General features: G+C 55.1%; 1 protein-coding gene across 5 annotated transcripts in view; it reads right to left on the bottom strand.

Annotated features, from left to right (window-relative positions):
* IMPDH1 (inosine monophosphate dehydrogenase 1) overlaps positions 1–19,150 on the bottom strand; it is a 262,916-nt gene that overhangs the window by 67,326 nt on the left and 176,440 nt on the right. For all 5 annotated transcript variants that reach the window (XM_075345402.1, XM_075345405.1, XM_075345404.1 and 2 more), the window contains 4 exons: positions 10,754–10,855; positions 10,521–10,595; positions 9,977–10,183; positions 7,421–7,508 (listed from right to left, as the gene is read on the bottom strand). In XM_075345402.1, the coding sequence (XP_075201517.1) occupies positions 7,421–7,508; positions 9,977–10,183; positions 10,521–10,595; positions 10,754–10,855 (472 nt within the window). The remainder of the gene's footprint in view (positions 1–7,420; positions 7,509–9,976; positions 10,184–10,520; positions 10,596–10,753; positions 10,856–19,150) is intronic.

Below are 19,150 nucleotides of genomic sequence, written 5' to 3'. Positions count from 1 at the left end.
CATGAGTGGATGTGTGCCTCCTTCCACACAAAGCATAAAACTGAGGAGCCCGTGATCCACGGGAGGATGTATAGGCAGAGGGGAGGGGTTACACTTTTTTAAGTGTAATACTTTGTGTGGCCTCCGGAGGCAGAAGCTATACACCCAATTGTCTGGGTCTCCCAATGGAGCGACAAAGAAAGGTGGGATTCACAGATTTCCACTTGTTTTTTTTCCCCACATTAATTACATATACAAATACACACACTGGACAATTGGGTTGCTAACTACCTCAATTATACCAGAATTCAAAAAAAGTTGATCCAGCACTGAGACTGAGTAAGGAAAACTAGTCCGAAACGCGTCCTCCTAGCATGGCATGATGGATTTTTTAATATTTCTTCAATAAAGGACTTTTATTTTAAATTACTGGAACCGTGCTGGATCAACTTTTTTGGAATTCTGAAGGCCAAGGGAGCGGGCTGACTCCAAATGGATCCATGCATGGTGAGATGATGGTTTCCTAAAGCAGTGAGGTGAGCTGAGCTTTGCTCAGGAGATATTATACAGGACTGGGTCTGTTTAAAATGGAGGTGGATTGGACGATTGAGCCTCATCTCTGACATCACTGCATTGTACATGGCTCCATACAGAAGAAGGGAATTTTGTTACTTACCGTAAATTCCTTTTCTTCTAGCTCTTATTGGGAGACCCAGACGATTGGGTGTATAGCTACTGCCTCCGGAGGCCACACAAAGCATTACACTAAAAAGTGTAAGGCCCCTCCCCTTCTGGCTATACACCCCCCGTGGGATCACAGGCTTACTCAGTTTTAGTGCTAAAGCAAGAAGGAGGAAAGCCAATAACTGGTTTAAACAAATTCACTCCGAGTAACATCGGAGAACTGAAAACCGTTCAACATGAACAACATGTGGACCCGCAAACAAACCAAAAATCCCGAAGGACAACAGGGCGGGTGCTGGGTCTCCCAATAAGAGCTAGAAGAAAAGGAATTTACGGTAAGTAACAAAATTCCCTTCTTCTTCGGCGCTCTATTGGGAGACCCAGACGATTGGGACGTCCAAAAGCAGTCCCTGGGTGGGTAACGAAATACCTCATGTTAGAGCTGCAAGACAGCCCTCCCCTATGGGGAGGCCACTGCCGCCTGCAGGACTCTTCTACCTAGGCTGGCGTCCGCCGAAGCATAGGTATGCACCTGATAATGTTTGGTGAAAGTGTGCAGACTCGACCAGGTAGCTGCCTGGCACACCTGTTGAGCCGTAGCCTGGTGTCGTAATGCCCAGGACGCACCCACGGCTCTGGTTGAATGGGCCTTCAGCCCTGATGGAACCGGAAGCCCCGCAGAACGGTAGGCTTCAAGAATTGGTTCTTTGATCCATCGAGCCAGAGTGGCTTTAGAAGCCTGCGACCCTTTGCGCTGACCAGCGACAAGGACAAAGAGTGCATCAGAGCGGCGCAGGGGCGCCGTGCGGGAAATGTAGATTCTGAGTGCTCTCACCAGATCTAACAAATGTAAATCCTTTTCATACCGGTGAACCGGATGACGACAAAAAGAAGGTAAGGAGATATCCTGATTAAGATGAAACGAGGATACTACCTTAGGGAGAAACTCCTGAATGGGGCGCAACACTACCTTGTCCTGGTGGAACACCAGGAAGGGAGCTTTGGATGACAGAGCTGCCAGCTCAGACACTCTCCGAAGAGACGTGATCGCTACTAGAAAGGCCACTTTCTGTGACAGGCGAGAAAGGGAAACATCTTTCAGAGGCTCGAAAGGCGGCTTCTGGAGAGCAACTAGTACTCTGTTCAGATCCCATGGATCTAACGGCCGCTTGTACGGGGGCACAATATGACAAACCCCCTGCAGGAACGTGCGCACCTTAGGAAGGCGTGCCAGACGCCTCTGAAAAAATACGGATAGTGCCGAGACTTGCCCTTTAAGGGAGCCGAGCGACAAGCCCTTTTCTAACCCCGATTGCAGGAAAGAAAGAAAAGTAGGCAATGCAAATGGCCAGGGTGATACTCCTTGTGCAGAGCACCAGGATAAGAATATCTTCCACGTCCTGTGGTAGATCTTAGCAGACGTGGGCTTCCGAGCCTGTATCATGGTGGCAACGACCCCTTGGGATAATCCTGAAGACGCTAGGATCCAGGACTCAATGGCCACACAGTCAGGTTCAGGGCCGCAGAATTCCGATGGAAAAACGGCCCTTGGGACAGTAAGTCTGGCCGGTCTGGGAGTGACCACGGTCGGCCGACCGTGAGATGCCACAGATCCGGGTACCACGATCTCCTCGGCCAATCTGGGGCGACGAGTATGACGCGGCTGCAATCGGCTCTGATCTTGCGTAACACTCTGGGCAAGAGTGCCAGAGGCGGGAATACATATGGGAGCCTGAACTGCGACCAATCTTGGACTAAGGCGTCTGCCGCCAGAGCTCTTTGATCGCGCGACCGCGCTATGAATGCCGTGACCTTGTTGTTGTGGCGAGACGCCATTAGGTCGACGTCCGGCACCCCCCAGCGGCGACAGATTTCCTGAAACACTTCCGGGTGAAGGGACCATTCCCCTGCGTCCATACCCTGGCGACTGAGGAAGTCCGCTTCCCAATTTTCTACGCCTGGGATGTGAACCGCGGATATGGTGGATGCTGTGTCCTCCACCCACGTCAGAATCCGCCTGACTTCCTGGAAGGCTTGCCGACTGCGCGTCCCTCCTTGGTGGTTGATGTATGCCACCGCTGTGGAGTTGTCCGACTGGACTCGGATTTGCTTTCCTTCCAGCCACTGCTGAAAAGCTAGGAGAGCAAGATACACTGCCCTGAGTTCCAGAACATTGATCTGAAGGGTGGACTCCTGCTGAGTCCACGTCCCCTGAGCCCTGTGGTGGAGAAAAACTGCTCCCCACCCTGATAGACTCGCATCTGTCGTGACCACTGCCCAGGATGGGGGTAGGAAGGATCTTCCCTGAGACAACGAGGTGGGAAGAAGCCACCATTGCAGAGAGTCCTTGGCCGTCTGGGAAAGGGAGACTTTCCTGTCTAGGGACGATGACTTCCCGTCCCATTGGCGGAGGATGTCCCATTGAAGTGGACGCAGATGAAACTGCGCAAAGGGAACTGCCTCCATGGCTGCCACCATCTTCCCTAGGAAGTGCATGAGGCGCCTTAAGGAGTGCGACTGTCCTTGAAGGAGAGACTGCACCCCTGTCTGTAGTGAACGCTGCTTGTTCAGCGGAAGCTTCACTATCGCTGATAGAGTATGAAACTCCATGTTAAGATACGTTAGTGATTGGGTCGGTGACAGATTTGACTTGGCAAAATTGATGATCCACCCGAAAGTCTGGAGAGTATCCAGCGTAATATTCAGGCTGAGTTGGCATGCCTCGAGAGAGGGCGCCTTGACAAGTAGATCGTCCAGGTAAGGGATCACCGAGTGTCCCTGAGAGTGCAAGACCGCTACCACTGCCGCCATGACCTTGGTGAAAACCCGTGGGGCTGTCGCCAGACCGAATGGCAGAGCTACGAACTGAAGATGGTCGTCTCCTATTACAAAACGTAGAAAACGTTGGTGCTCCGTAGCAATTGGCACGTGGAGATAGGCATCTTTGATGTCTATTGAGGCAAGGAAGTCTCCTCGAGACATTGAGGCAATGACGGAGCGGAGGGATTCCATCCGGAACCGCCTTGCGTTCACATGCTTGTTGAGCAGTTTTAGGTCCAGAACAGGACGGAAGGAGCCGTCCTTTTTTGGAACCACAAAGAGATGGGAGTAAAAACCTTGCCCTCGTTCCTGAGGGGGGACCGGGATCACCACTCTTTCTGCTCTTAGAGAGTCCACCGCCTGCAGCAGGGCATCTGCTCGGTCGGGGTGTGGGGAGGTTCTGAAGAACCGAGGTGGAGGCCGAGAGCTGAACTCGATTCTGTACCCGCGAGACAAAATGTCTGTTACCCACCGGTCCTTGACCTGTGACAGCCAAATGTCGCAAAAGCGGGAGAGCCTGCCACCGACCGAGGATGCGGAGGGAGGAGGCTGAAAGTCATGAGGTAGCGGCTTTGGAAGCGGTTCCTCCATTTGGTTTCCTGGGGCGTGAGTGAGCCCGCCAGGAATCTGAGGTCCTGCGTTCCTTCTGAGTCCCTTTGGAAGAGGAGAATTGGGCCTTGCCCGAACCTCGAAAGGACCGAAACCTCGACTGCCACCTTTTCTGCTGTGGTTTGCTTGATCTGGACTGTGGTAAGGAAGAGTCCTTACCCTTGGACTGTTTAATGATTTCAGCCAATGGCTCACCAAACAGTCTGTCTCTAGATAATGGCAAGCTGGTTAAGCATTTTTTGGAACCAGCATCTGCTTTCCAGTCCTTTAACCACAAGGCTCTGCGCAAAACCACAGAGTTGGCGGACGCCATAGAGGTACGGCTTGTAGACTCTAGGACAGCATTGATAGCATAGGTTGCAAACGCAGACATTTGCGAAGTTAGGGACGCCACCTGCGGCACTGCTGGATGTATGATAGCATCCACCTGTGCTAAACCAGCTGAAATAGCTTGGAGTGCCCACACGGCCGCGAATGCTGGAGCAAACGACGCGCCGATAGCTTCATAGACAGATTTCAACCAAAGGTCCATCTGTCTGTCGTTGGCATCTTTAAGTGAAGCGCCATCCTCTACTGCGACTATGGATCTAGCCGCAAGCTTGGAAATTGGTGGATCCACCTTTGGACAGTGGGTCCAGCGTTTGGCCACGTCAGGGGGAAAAGGATAACGGGTATCCTTAGAACGTTTAGAGAAACGCTTGTCTGGATGAGCGTCGTGTTTCTGGATTGATTCTCTGAAGTCAGAGTGGTCCAAAAAAGCACTTAATTTACGCTTGGGATATAGCAAACGGAACTTCTCCTGCTGTGCAGCTGCCTCCTCTGCTGAAGGAGCTGGGGGAGAAATATCCAACAGTCTATTGATGGCCGATATAAGGTCATTAACCATGGCGTCACCATCAGGGGCATCCAGATTGAGAGGGGTTTCAGGGTTAGAATCCTGATCACCGTCCTCAGACTCATCACAGAGAGACTCTCCTCGCTGAGACCCTGAGCAGTGTGATGACGTCGAGGGTCTTTCCCAGCGAGCTCGCTTAGGGTGCCTGGGGCTGTCATCTGAGTCAGAGATTTCAGCCTGTGATGCCTGGGACTCCCTTGAAGTACGGATTAGTTCCAACTGAGGGGGACCTGGGAGCAAAGGCATATCAGTGTCCATGGTCTGAGTAACTGGCCTGGACTGCAAAGCCTCAAGGATTTTTGACATAGTCACAGACATCTTATCAGCAAAAACTGCAAAGTCTGTCCCCGTCACCGGGGCAGGGTTCACAGGCGGCTCTGCCTGGGCAACTACCACCATAGGCTCTGGCTGACGAAGTGCCACTGGGACTGAACATTGCACACAATGGGAATCATTGGAACCTGCCGGTAGATCAGCCCCACATGCAGTACAAGCAGTGTACACAGCCTGTGCCTTGGCACCTTTGCGTTTTGCGGATGACATGTTGCTGTCTCCTCAGAGCAATACAGGGTGTCCAGCCAAGAAGCGACCTTACAGTGCAACTATATAAAATATATATGGTACCAAGAAAAAAGTACACTAATATAACACTGAGGCACTAGTGGGGCCAGCACTAAAGCGCTGCTTACCGCCCGCTTAAGAGCGGGTGTGTGGTCGCCGAAATCCCTCCAGTCTGGGTCTCCCAGAGCCTGATGCCTTTACCCAGCCAGACTGCATGTGTAATGGCTGCCGGCGTTCTGTGAAGGGGGGGCGGGCCCTGGGCGTGCACAGACAAAAAGCGGGAAGACTGCGTCCCCCTGTGCCTAGTGAGAGGGCTGGAGCATGTAAATAAGGCTCCAGCCCTCTGCGCTGCCTATTGAACAGCGTCTCTCCCCTACCCTGATTGACAGGGTGGGGGCGGGAACGAAACGGCGCTAGGCCGCAGAAGCCGGGGACTCAAGTTGGAAGCGCCGCCGCCGTAAAAGCGCGGTCGGCGCGAAGTCCCCGGCGCACTACAGGTCGCAGCTGCGCCGCCAGTCCAGGAGCGGTCGGCGCAGTAGTTCCCACCATGTAACGTCACTCAGCAAAGCTGCAGTGACCTAACCCCGGCGCACAGCGCTACTGTCCCCGGCGCACTACAACACTCAGCAAGTCCTGAGTGTGTCCGTGCCTGCCGGGGACACCGAGTACCTGAATGATGCAGGGCCATGTCCCTGACTGTACCCATGCTCCAAATCCAGCAGGTTCTCTGGGTCTGTGGATGGAGCCCGGCCTCAGGGCTTGGAGGCCGGCAAGATCCCACTTCCACAGAGCCCTACCAGGGGATGTGGAAGGAAAACAGCATGTGGGCTCCAGCCTCTGTACCAGCAATAGGTACCTCAACCTTACAAGCACCACCACGGGTGAGAAGGGAGCATGCTGGGGGCCCTATATGGGCCCTCTTTTCTTCCATCCGATATAGTCAGCAGCTACTGCTGACTACAAACAGTGGAGCTATGCGTGGATGTATGACCTCCTTCGCACACAAAGCTTGAAAACTGAGTAAGCCCGTGATCCCACGGGGGGTGTATAGCCAGAAGGGGAGGGGCCTTACACTTTTTAGTGTAATGCTTTGTGTGGCCTCCGGAGGCAGTAGCTATACACCCAATCGTCTGGGTCTCCCAATAGAGCGCCGAAGAAAATACGCTGAAGTGACAAAGTGCTCACTGATACAAACAAGATTAAAATTTGTATTCAGTAGATGTTAGGCAGCATGCCAGGCTTTTTTTTTTTTTTTTTTTTAATAAAATGTATTCCCATTTTAGCAGGTTCAAGCTTAATCCCAGCATGGGTGAGAACTTGCTGACCATTGGTGTACCATCTTTGAGACCCTCACTGATACGGACAATGGAATCAGAAATGCGTCTCTAAATGGAGCAGTGGCACCACAAGGACCACCACTTTGTTCCTGGTCTGTCAGACTGCCAGTTAGCCGCTTGGCTACATCGGGCAGTCTCATAGACAATGAGTGGAGCAGTGGCGCACGTGCGTGGACAACGTTGGTTACATGTGGGAAACTTCAGAGCCTCCTGTGGATAGGTGATAATGTAGTCAGTTGGGAATAACCATTTCATTTGTTTTTTGTGAATACAGAAGATGCTGAACCTCTATAGCATAAGCACATTTGGAACACCTCAGACTGCTAATCAAATGACCATCAATGGTAGAATTTGTAGAAAACACCATTATAACCCTGTTGTGAGCAGGTCATAAAACTCCCAACCTAAACAGGAAAACAATTCCAGTCTCATTAGATAAATATGCGGATACATAAAAACCCATGTACATTGTTTTCACAAGCAGTTCTTTCAGACACTTCTACGTTCAGCGACTTGTGTCATTAAACTGGCTTACCTTTCTTACTACGTTGGAGGATTTCATTTGCTTCTTTCAGAGTGACCCCTGCTGGAGCAACAACCAATTCATCACGCTTGGTCATCACCTATGGAAAAATATGCAGGTCCTTGATTAGACTAAATAACAGAAACAGCTTTAAAAGACAAGTACCCCAAAAAATACAGTGCTGAGGACTAGTGGAATTTTTTTTCTCCCCACATGTAATAATTTTTCTCTGGAGTCGCCAGTTTTTATTTGCTGGTGTTTGTGTCGGAGCATGACACACAGTGCAAATACAGCAGCCCCTGGGCACAGGAGACTGAGGTCGATGTCCAATCACCTCTGCTAAACTGACTGCCTGAGTTGTGAGCTGGAGACGCACCCTGGGCTGTCTAGTTCACAGCTGTGGGGTAAACCAGGCACCATTTTGTTGTAGTCCACAGCTGTGATCTACGATTCCCTGCCCGTCACCACTCACGGTGTTCAGCAGCAAGAGATGACAGGAGGAGATCCAGATGTGGCAACCGATGAGCAGAGCATCATGGCAATGAGCAGTGGCCAGCAGCCTGAAACTCTACTACTGTCAGGCTGCCGAGCTGTTCTCACCACTGTATAGATACCACCACCACAAAACCGCTATGAGCAGTGAAAACCCTGGGTATGGCGGAGAAGTCTTCCAGAAGAGACAACAGCTCGGTAGTCTGGTATTAGTACTACAACACCAGGCTGACAACCTGTACTCACTGCTGTTAGTGCTCAGAGCACAGCGGTGTAATCATGCTGCTGTGCATTGGACACTGACTCGGCTCTACTATTTCATTGTAAACCTCATTAAGGCCCTGTGCGCACTTGCCGGTTTTTGCCGCGGATTTGCTGCATGATTCGCTGCAGAAAATGTTCATAACATCTCTGCAGTGAATCACCAGCAAAACCTATGGAAAAAAAAATGCTGTGCGCACTATGCGGATTTGACAGCTCCATGTTTTGCTGCGGGATTCCCGCAGCAAAAACAATTGCATGTCACTTCTTTTCCACACGTCGCTGCGGGATTTCACTCCATTGACTGCAATGTAATCGTGAAATCCCGCAGGGAATAACGTAGACAGAAAATTCTGTGCGGTTCATTGAGTTTTCCTGCGTTATTCCCTCCGGTATTTCGCGGTATACCTGCGGTAATGTACATCGCTGCCTGCGGTTTGCAGGAAAGTGATGTCATTATGACAGGAAGAGGAAGCGGAGCAGAGAGTAAACACACAGATCACAGACATAGCACACACAGATCACACTCACACACAGACACATAGAATACACATAGAAAGCAAACGGACATATATATTAAAAAAAAAAAAAAAAAAAAAACACGTGGGCTCCGCCGTATTTTTACCTTCCAGCCGAGGTAAGCACACAGCGGCGGCCCGGTATTCTCAGGCTGGGGAAAGCGAGGGGCAGGGTTAATGTCCCCCGCCTCCCTCCCCCTCCTGCAGCCGAGAATATCAGCTGCAGCTGCCCCGGGACTGTCGCATCCATTATGCGACAGTACCGGAGTGTCCCCGGCTCTTCCTGCTGCCGTGATGCGGTGGCAGTCAGGGTAATAGAAGGAGTTAATGGCGGCGGATCGCCGCCACTAAGTCCAGGCTTGATCATGGCAGCGTCTATGAGACAGCTGACATGATCAACCCGTAAGTAAAGTGAAAAAACACACACACACCAAAAAATCCTTCATTTTAAATAAAACACAAAAAAGCTCCTGGTTCACCCGTTTATTAACCCCCCCCCCCCCCCCCCAAAACACACAGCTCCGGCATAATCCACGTCCTGCGATGCTTGCATCCAGCCGCGACTGACACACTGCTGAATGCAGCCTTGCAGAGAGGTAATTACCGGTCATTTCCTACGGCCGGTAATGTGAACACACTACCGACCGTGAGAAATGCAGCGTGTGCTCACAGGGACTATCTATTCTTCTATTTATCTATCTATCTGCTATCTAGGAAAAGGCTTTTTTTTTTCTTCAATGTGCTTTATTGCATTGAATGCATTAAAGCACATGTACCAACCCACACGCAGCAAAACCGCGGTAAAACCGCAGCAAACCGCATGCGGTTTTCGGGTGCGGTTTGCCGCGGTTTTTTACCGTGGGTGCGGTAATCTTTCAATGCCTGCGGAATTTTCTTGAGAAAATTCCATTTTCCAGTGTGCACAAAGCCCAAGATGTCCCTACATTACAGACATATGCAGGAGGCTTTACACTGACATAGCCACCTAGCTAACCCCATCGTATGATACAGCCCACAGAGTCGTGTATCTAACCCCAGAACGTGATACACTCAGCATATCTAGACCAAGTTTATTAAGCTGCCCAATTAGTAGTATTCAGAAGTGGAAAATATAAAAACAAAATTTTTCATATTTTACATTTTTTTTTTTATTAAAGCATGAATACTTCACATCTCGTCAGCTCTTGCAAATATTTAATACCAAAAAAAATGGATGTCACCAACTAAGTATACAGAGAAGTGTGCAAATATAATTGCACTTATTACTGGTCAACTTGTGGAGCAGCTGACACATTACCTCACTCAAGTACGTAGTATAGTCCTTTTCTGTCAAAAAATCTATGTCTCTTGAAGTAACAATTCCAACTAATTTGCTGCCCATTTTCCCAGTTTCTGTGACAGGCATGCCTGAAAATCCATGTCTATTTTTGGCTTCGAACACATCTCCGACCGTATGGTTGGGACTCATTACGACTGGATCAGTAATAAATCCTTGCTCAAATTTCTGGAGGAACGGGAAGGAAACAGAGAAGAAGACATCAGCTATATAAGATCTGGCAGGATAATGCAAGCAAACATAACCGGACATCACAGGAGCGTGCACCAGCAGAGGACACTGCTAAGGGCCCAATCACAGTCAGGACTTGACGGGGATTTCAGTCTGAAATCAAATGCCCCAACATGCTGCATCCATCCAATTTCCCTCCCTCTCCCATTTTTTGTTTAACCCAGCACATGTGTAAAAAACAAAAACAAAACAAAAACTTAAGCAAATGAATAAAATATTGAAAACCATTAGTTAACACCAAGTTATGCGAAGGTTTTTTTTTTTTATATGTTACCTTGACTTTACGGACTTCATTTGCTTGAAACTCTGGGGTGCAGTTGTGGTGAATGATCCCGATCCCACCCATCAGCTGTAATACAAGAAGGCAAAGGAAAATAACTTAAGATTAAAGTTATACAGAGCGCAGATTTGGCCATTAACAGACCAACATAAGTATGAAGCTCAATGTCTTTCCCATGAAATAAACGTAACATGTTGTGCAGGTGACAGATCGTGGTTCTTACTTACCGCCATGGCAATAGCCATATCAGATTCAGTCACTGTATCCATGGGAGAGGAAATCAAAGGGGTCTTCAGAGTTATCTTACGTGTTAATGCAGAAGTCAGGTCCTGCAAAAGCATCAACAATTTAACTAGACATCCACATGGAGCCCAAAAAGAATATAAATTAGCAGAAAATCCATCTTGTGGAAACACAATGCTTTTTCAGACTGGCATTTTTTTTTGGGAGGGGGGGTAGGCAATATACACTACTCCTTAAGCATAGGCCTCATCATTTTTTATTTTGTTCTGATAACAGACAAGAAAACACATTACTGGGCAGACACTGACACTGTGTGGCCGCAGTTTCCAATGATAGTTCAGGAGTGGAATGTACAAGTACCCGATTTCCTCAAGGTTCAAGTCATCCCTGTATAAAGTGACATATACTACAATGAAGTGGAAGAGTTTTTCCATCAATTGGTCCACGCAAAATTTTTTAATATGTCTTAAATAAAGAATACTGGATTTTAAGAAAAATTTTGCGTGGACCAATTGCTGGAAAAACTCTTCTCCTTGTACTACCAGGATTTGCCGACCTTCCTTCCTTGCAATATCCACTGCATTTGGGTCTCCTACTAAGCAGGTGAGCTGGACACAACTTTTTTGCATGCCTACAATGAAGGGGTATTCCCATCATAAATCATACAGTTAATTAAGCCCCCCTAGCATTAGGTCAGTGAGTTTTATCTCTCAAAACACACACACACAGATACACACACGGTCTCACTCCGCTGTGAGACCTGTTTGAGTACGGGGAGTGTGTGAAATAATAATAAAGTGCAATCACTGTACACGCTCCCCATTATTCTGAATCTTCTGCTCACTGTCAGGCCTGTGTGTGCATGGACAGCATCTAACTTATGCTTTGCATCCCAGGGTGACTAAATTAGAAAAATATTAACACATTTTCTGCTTAATTAAATGCATCTTTTATGATAGGAATACCCCTTTAACCCCTTCAGCCCCAAGCCTATTTTGACCCTAAAGACCAGGCCATTTTTTGCAATTCTGACCAGTGTCACTTTATGAGGTTATAACTCTGGAACGCTTCAGCGGATCCCGGTGATTCTGAGATTGTTTTTTCGTGACATATTGGGCTTCATGTTAGTGGTAAATTTAGGCCGATATTTTTTGCATTTCTTTGTGAAAAAAAACGGAAATTTCGCGAAAATTTTGAAAATTTTGTAATTTTCAAACTTTGAATTTTTATGCTCTAAAACCAACGAGACATATGACACAAAATAATTAATAAATAACATTTCCCACATGTCTATTTTACATCAGAACGATTTTGGGAAAAAAAAAAAAAAATTTAAGGAAGTTATAGGGGTTCAAAGTTTATGAGCAATTTCTCATTTTTACAACAAAATTTACAAAGCCACTTTTTTTAGGGACCACATCACATTTGAAGGAATTTTGAAAGGTCTACATGACACAGAACACCCAAAAGTGACACCATTCCAAGAACGGCACCCCTCGGGCTACTCAAAACCACATTCAAGAAGGTTATTAACCCTTCAGGTGCTTCACAGTAACTAAAGCAATGTGGAAGGAAAAAATGAACATTTTACTTTTTGCAACAAAAATGTTAATTTAGCCTCAAATATTGCATATTCACAAGGGTAGAAGGATTAAATGAACCCCCAAAATTTGTTGGGCAATTTCTACTGAACACGCAGATACCTCATATGTGGCGAAAAACCACTGTTTGGGCGCACGGCAGGACTCGGAAGGGAAGGAGCGCCATTTGACTTTTTTGAACAGAAAATTAGCTGGAATCGTTAGCCGCACCATGTTGCGTTTGGAGAGCCCCTGAGGTGCCGAAACAGTGGAGCTCCCCCACATGTGACCCCATTTTGGAAACTAGACCCCTCATGGAATTTATCTAGATGTTTATTGAGCACTTTGAGCCTCTGGGGGCTTCACAAAAGTTAATAGAGTTGAGCCGTGAAAATAAAAAAAAACTTTTTACCACAAAATTGTTACTTCAACCAGGTAGCTTTTTTTTCACAAGGGTATCAGGAAAAATTGCACTATAAAATGTATTGTGCAATTTCTCCTGAGTACGCAGATACCTCATATGTGGTGGAACGCAAATGTTTGGGCGCACAGCAGGGCTCGGAAGGCAAGGAGCGTCATTTGACGTTTCAAACGCAAAATTGTCTGGGATAATTAGCGTATTCCATGTTGCGTTTGGAGACCCCCTGAGGTGCCGAAACAGTGGAGCTCCCCCACATGTGACCGAAACTAGACCCCCATGGCATAGAAAAAAAAAAACCAGCGGAAGATGGGGGGGGGAGGGGGAGGCAGATGGGGCGGCAGCAGATGGGGGGCAGCGGCATCTAAAGGGGAGCATCTGTGATTGTGAGACGGCGGCTGGGGATAGGGTGGGGGCGGATGGGAGAGGGCGCAGTGGATGCAGGAGCGGCAGAGGATGGGGGGAGGGATGGGTGGGAAGGGGAGTGGGAGGTGAGATTGGGGATAGTTACCCCTACAGGATGGATCTAGGCAGCTGGATCACAGGAGATGAAGGAGGCAGCAGATCGGGGAGGGTGAGAGGTGGGGGGAGGGAGCGCAGCGCAGATCACGGAGGAGACAGGTGAGCAGAGCGCAGATCAAGGGGGTGAGAGGTGGAGGGAGAGTGGACAGCAGATCACGGCAGGTGACAGGTGAGCAGAGCGCAGATCACGGCGGGTGACAGGTGAGCAGAGCGCAGATCACGGCAGGTGACAGGTGAGCAGAGCGCACATCACGGCGGTGACAGGTGAGCAGAGCGCACATCACGGCGGTGACAGGTGAGCAGAGCGCACATCACGGCGGTGACAGGTGAGCAGAGCGCACATCACGGCGGTGACAGGGTGAGCAGAGCGCACATCACGGCGGTGACAGGGGAGGGAGCGCACATCACGGCGGTGACAGGGGACAGGGAGCGCACATCACGGCGGTGACAGGGTGAGGGCAGCGCACATCACGGCGGTGACAGGGGAGGGAGCGCACATCACGGCGGTGACAGGGAGGGAGCGCACATCACGGCGGTGACAGGGGAGGGAGCGCACATCACGGCGGTGACAGGGGAGGGAGCGCACATCACGGCGGTGACAGGGGGAGGGAGCGCACATCACGGCGGTGACAGGGGAGGGAGCGCACATCACGGCGGTTGACAGGGGGAGGGAGCGCACATCACGGCGGGTGACAGGGGAGGGGAGCGCACATCACGGCGGTGACAGGGGAGGGAGCGCACATCACGGCGGTGACAGGGGAGGGAGCGCACATCACGGCGGTGACAGGAGGGGGGGGAGGGGGGAGCGCACATCACGGCGGTGACAGGGGAGGGAGCGCACATCACGGCGGTGACAGGGGAGGTGAGCGCACATCACGGCGGTGACAGGGGGAGGGAGCGCACATCACGGCGGTGACAGGGGGAGGGAGCGCACATCACGGCGGTGACAGGGAGGGAGCGCACATCACGGCGGTGACAGGGAGAGGAGCGCACATCACGGCGGTGACAGGGGGAGGAGCGCACATCACGGCGGTGACAGGGGAGGGAGCGCACATCACGGCGGTGACAGGGGAGGGAGCGCACATCACGGCGGTGACAGGGGAGGGAGCGCACATCACGGCGGGTGACAGGGGAGGGAGCGCACATCACGGCGGTGACAGGGGAGGGAGCGCACATCACGGCGGTGACAGGGGAGGGAGCGCACATCACGGCGGTGACAGGGGAGGGAGCGCACATCACGGCGGTGACAGGGGAGGGAGCGCACATCACGGCGGTGACAGGGGAGGGAGCGCACATCACGGCGGGTGACAGGGGAGGAGCGCACATCACGGCGGTGACAGGGGAGGGAGCGCACATCACGGCGGTGACAGGGAGGGAGCGCACATCACGGCGGTGACAGGGGGAGGGAGCGCACATCACGGCGGTGACAGGGGAGGGAGCGCACATCACGGCGGTGACAGGGGAGGGAGCGGCACATCACGGCGGTGACAGGGGAGGGAGCGCACATCACGGCGGTGACAGGGGAGGGAGCGCACATCACGGCGGTGACAGGGGAGGGAGCGCACATCACGGCGGTGACAGGGGAGGGAGCGCACATCACGGCGGTGACAGGGGAGGGAGCGCACATCACGGCGGTGACAGGGGAGGGAGCGCACATCACGGGGCGGTGACAGGGGAGGGAGCGCACATCACGGCGGTGAAGGGGAGGGAGCGCACATCACGGCGGTGACAGGGGAGGGAGCGCACATCACGGCGGTGACAGGGGAGGGAGCGCACATCACGGCGGTGACAGGGGAGGGAGCGCACATCACGGCGGTGACAGGGGAGGGAGCGCACATCACGGCGGTGACAGGGGAGGGAGCGCACATCACGGCCGGTGACAGGGGAGGGAGCGCACATCACGGCGGTGACAGGGGAGGGAGCGCACATCACGGCGGTGACAGGGGAGGGAGCGCACATCACGGCGGTGACAGGGGAGGGAGCGCACATCACGGCGGTGACAGGGGAGGGAGCGCACATCACGGCGGTGACAGGGGAGGGAGCGCACATCACGGCGGTGACAGGGGAGGGAGCGCACATCACGGCGGTGACAGGGGAGGAGCGCACATCACGGCGGTGACAGGGGAGGGAGCGCACATCACGGCGGTGACAGGGGAGGGAGCGCACATCACGGCGGTGACAGGGGAGGGAGCGCACATCACGGCGGTGACAGGGGAGGGAGCGCACATCACGGCGGTGACAGGGGAGGGAGCGCACATCACGGCGGTGACAGGGGAGGGAGCGCACATCACGGCGGTGACAGGGGAGGGAGCGCACATCACGGCGGTGACAGGGGAGGGAGCGCACATCACGGCGGTGACAGGGGAGGGAGCGCACATCACGGCGGTGACAGGGGAGGGAGCGCACATCACGGGGGGGGGGAGCGCACATCACGGCGGTGACAGGGGAGGGAGCGCACATCACGGCGGTGACAGGGGAGGGAGCGCACATCACGGCGGTGACAGGGGAGGGAGCGCACATCACGGGCGGTGACAGGGGAGGGAGCGCACATCACGGGCGGTGACAGGGGGAGGGAGCGCACATCACGGCGGTGACAGGGGAGGGAGCGCACATCACGGCGGTGACAGGGGAGGGAGCGCACATCACGGCGGTGACAGGGGAGGGAGCGCACATCACGGCGGTGACAGGGGAGGGAGCGCACATCACGGCGGTGACAGGGGAGGGAGCGCACATCACGGCGGTGACAGGGGAGGGAGCGCACATCACGGCGGTGACAGGGGAGGGAGCGCACATCACGGCGGTGGACAGGGGAGGAGCGCACATCACGGCGGTGACAGGGGAGGGAGCGCACATCACGGCGGTGACAGGGGAGGGGAGCGCACATCACGGCGGTGACAGGGGAGGGAGCGCACATCACGGCGGTGACAGGGGAGGGGAGCGCACATCACGGCGGTGACAGGGGGAGGGAGCGCACATCACGGCGGTGACAGGGGGAGGGAGCGCACATCACGGCGGTGACAGGGGAGGGAGCGCACATCACGGCGGTGACAGGGGAGGGGAGCGCACATCACGGCGGTGACAGGGGAGGGAGCGCACATCACGGCGGTGACAGGGGAGGGAGCGCACATCACGGCGGTGACAGGGGAGGGAGCGCACATCACGGCGGTGACAGGGGAGGGAGCGCACATCACGGCGGTGACAGGGGAGGGAGCGCACATCACGGCGGTGACAGGGGAGGGAGCGCACATCACGGCGGTGACAGGGGAGGAGCGCACATCACGGCGGTGACAGGGGAGGGAGCGCACATCACGGCGGTGACAGGGAGGGAGCGCACATCACGGCGGTGACAGGGGAGGGAGCGCACATCACGGCGGTGACAGGGGAGGGAGCGCACATCACGGCGGTGACAGGGGAGGGAGCGCACATCACGGCGGTGACAGGGGAGGGAGCGCACATCACGGCGGTGACAGGGGAGGGAGCGCACATCACGGCGGTGACAGGGGAGGGAGCGCACATCACGGCGGTGACAGGGGAGGGAGCGCACATCACGGCGGTGACAGGGGAGGGAGCGCACATCACGGCGGTGACAGGGGAGGGAGCGCACATCACGGCGGTGACAGGGGAGGGAGCGCACATCACGGCGGTGACAGGGGAGGGAGCGCACATCACGGCGGTGACAGGGGAGGGAGCGCACATCACGGCGGTGACAGGGGAGGGAGCGCACATCACGGCGGTGACAGGGGAGGGAGCGCACATCACGGCGGTGACAGGGGAGGGAGCGCACATCACGGCGGTGACAGGGGAGGGAGCGCACATCACGGCGGTGACAGGGGAGGGAGCGCACATCACGGCGGTGACAGGGGAGGGAGCGCACATCACGGCGGTGACAGGGGAGGGAGCGCACATCACGGCGGTGACAGGGGAGGGAGCGCACATCACGGCGGTGACAGGGGAGGGAGCGCACATCACGGCGGTGACAGGGGAGGGAGCGCACATCACGGCGGTGGACAGGGGAGGGAGCGCACATCACGGCGGTGACAGGGGAGGGAGCGCACATCACGGCGGTGACAGGGGAGGGAGCGCACATCACGGCGGTGACAGGGGAGGGAGCGCACATCACGGCGGTGACAGGGGAGGGAGCGCACATCACGGTCAGGGAGCATCACGGCGGTGACAGGGGAGGGAGCGCACATCACGGCGGTGACAGGGGAGGGAGCGCACATCACGGCGGTGACAGGGGAGGGAGCGCACATCACGGCGGTGACAGGGGAGGGAGCGCACATCACGGCGGTGACAGGGGAGGGAGCGCACATCACGGCGGTGACAGGGGAGGGAGCGCACATCACGGCGGTGACAGGGGAGGGAGCGCACATCACGGCGGTGACAGGGGAGGGAGCGCACATCACGGCCGGTGACAGGGGGAGGGGAGCGCACATCACGGCGGTGACAGGGGAGGGAGCGCACATCACGGCGGTGACAGGGGAGGGGAGCGCACATCACGGCGGTGACAGGGGAGGGAGCGCACATCACGGCGGTGACAGGGGAGGGACCTGCGCACATCACGGCGGTGAGAGGGGGGGGAGCGTGCAGCACATCACGGAGGGGAGGGGGCGAGGGCGAGCAGCACATCACGGAGGGGAGGGGAGGGGGCGAGCAGCACATCACGGAGGGAGGGAGGGGCGAGCAGCACATCACGGAGGGGAGGGGGCGAGCAGCACATCACGGAGGGGGGAGGGGGGCGAGCAGCACATCACGGAGGGGAGGGGAGGGGGGCGAGCAGCACATCACGGAGGGAGGGGAGGGGGCGAGCAGCACATCACGGATGGGAGGGGGCGAGCAGCACATCACGGAGGGGAGGGGAGGGGGCGAGCAGCACATCACGGAGGGGAGGGGAGGGGGCGAGGCAGCACATCACGGAGGGGAGGGGAGGGGGCGAGCAGCACATCACGGAGGGGAGGGGAGGGGGCGAGCAGCACATCACGGAGGGGAGGGAGGGGGCGAGCAGCACATCACGGAGGGGAGGGGAGGGGGCGAGCAGCACATCACGGAGGGGAGGGGAGGGGGCGAGCAGCACATCACGGAGGGGAGGGGAGGGGGCGAGCAGCACATCACGGAGGGGGAGGGGAGGGGGGCGAGCAGCACATCACGGAGGGGAGGGGAGGGGGCGAGCAGCACATCACGGAGGGAGGGGAGGGGGCGAGCAGCACATCACGGAGGGGAGGGGAGGGGGCGAGCAGCACATCACGGAGGGGAGGGGAGGGGGGCGAGCAGCACATCACGGAGGGGAGGGGAGGGGGCGAGCAGCACATCACGGAGGGGAGGGGAGGGGCGAGCAGCACATCACGGAGGGGAGGGGAGGGGGCGAGAGCAGCACAATCACGGAGGGGAGGGGAGGGGGGCGAGCAGCACATCACGGAGGGGAGGGGAGGGGGCGAGCAGCACATCACGGAGGGGAGGGAGAGGGGGCGAGCAGCACATCACGGAGGGGAGGGGAGGGGGGCGAGCAGCACATCACGGAGGGGAGGGGAGGGGGGCGAGCAGCACATCACGGAGGGGAGGGGAGGGGGGCGAGCAGCACATCACGGAGGGGAGGGGAGGGGGCGAGCAGCACATCACGGAGGGGAGGGGAGGGGGCGAGCAGCACATCACGGAGGGGAGGGGAGGGGGCGAGCAGCACATCACGGAGGGGAGGGGAGGGGGCGAGCAGCACATCACGGAGGGGAGGGGAGGGGGCGAGCAGCACATCACGGAGGGGAGGGAGGGGGCGAGCAGCACATCACGGAGGGGAGGGGAGGGGGCGAGCAGCACATCACGGAGGGGAGGGGAGGGGGCGAGCAGCACATCACGGAGGGGAGGAGGGG

The sequence above is a fragment of the Anomaloglossus baeobatrachus genome, chromosome 4, assembly GCF_048569485.1.
Source record: "Anomaloglossus baeobatrachus isolate aAnoBae1 chromosome 4, aAnoBae1.hap1, whole genome shotgun sequence".
NCBI classification, from domain to species: domain Eukaryota; kingdom Metazoa; phylum Chordata; class Amphibia; order Anura; family Aromobatidae; genus Anomaloglossus; species Anomaloglossus baeobatrachus.
The sequence above is the reverse complement of the archived record's forward strand: the minus strand, read 5'-3'. Positions and strand labels throughout refer to the sequence as shown.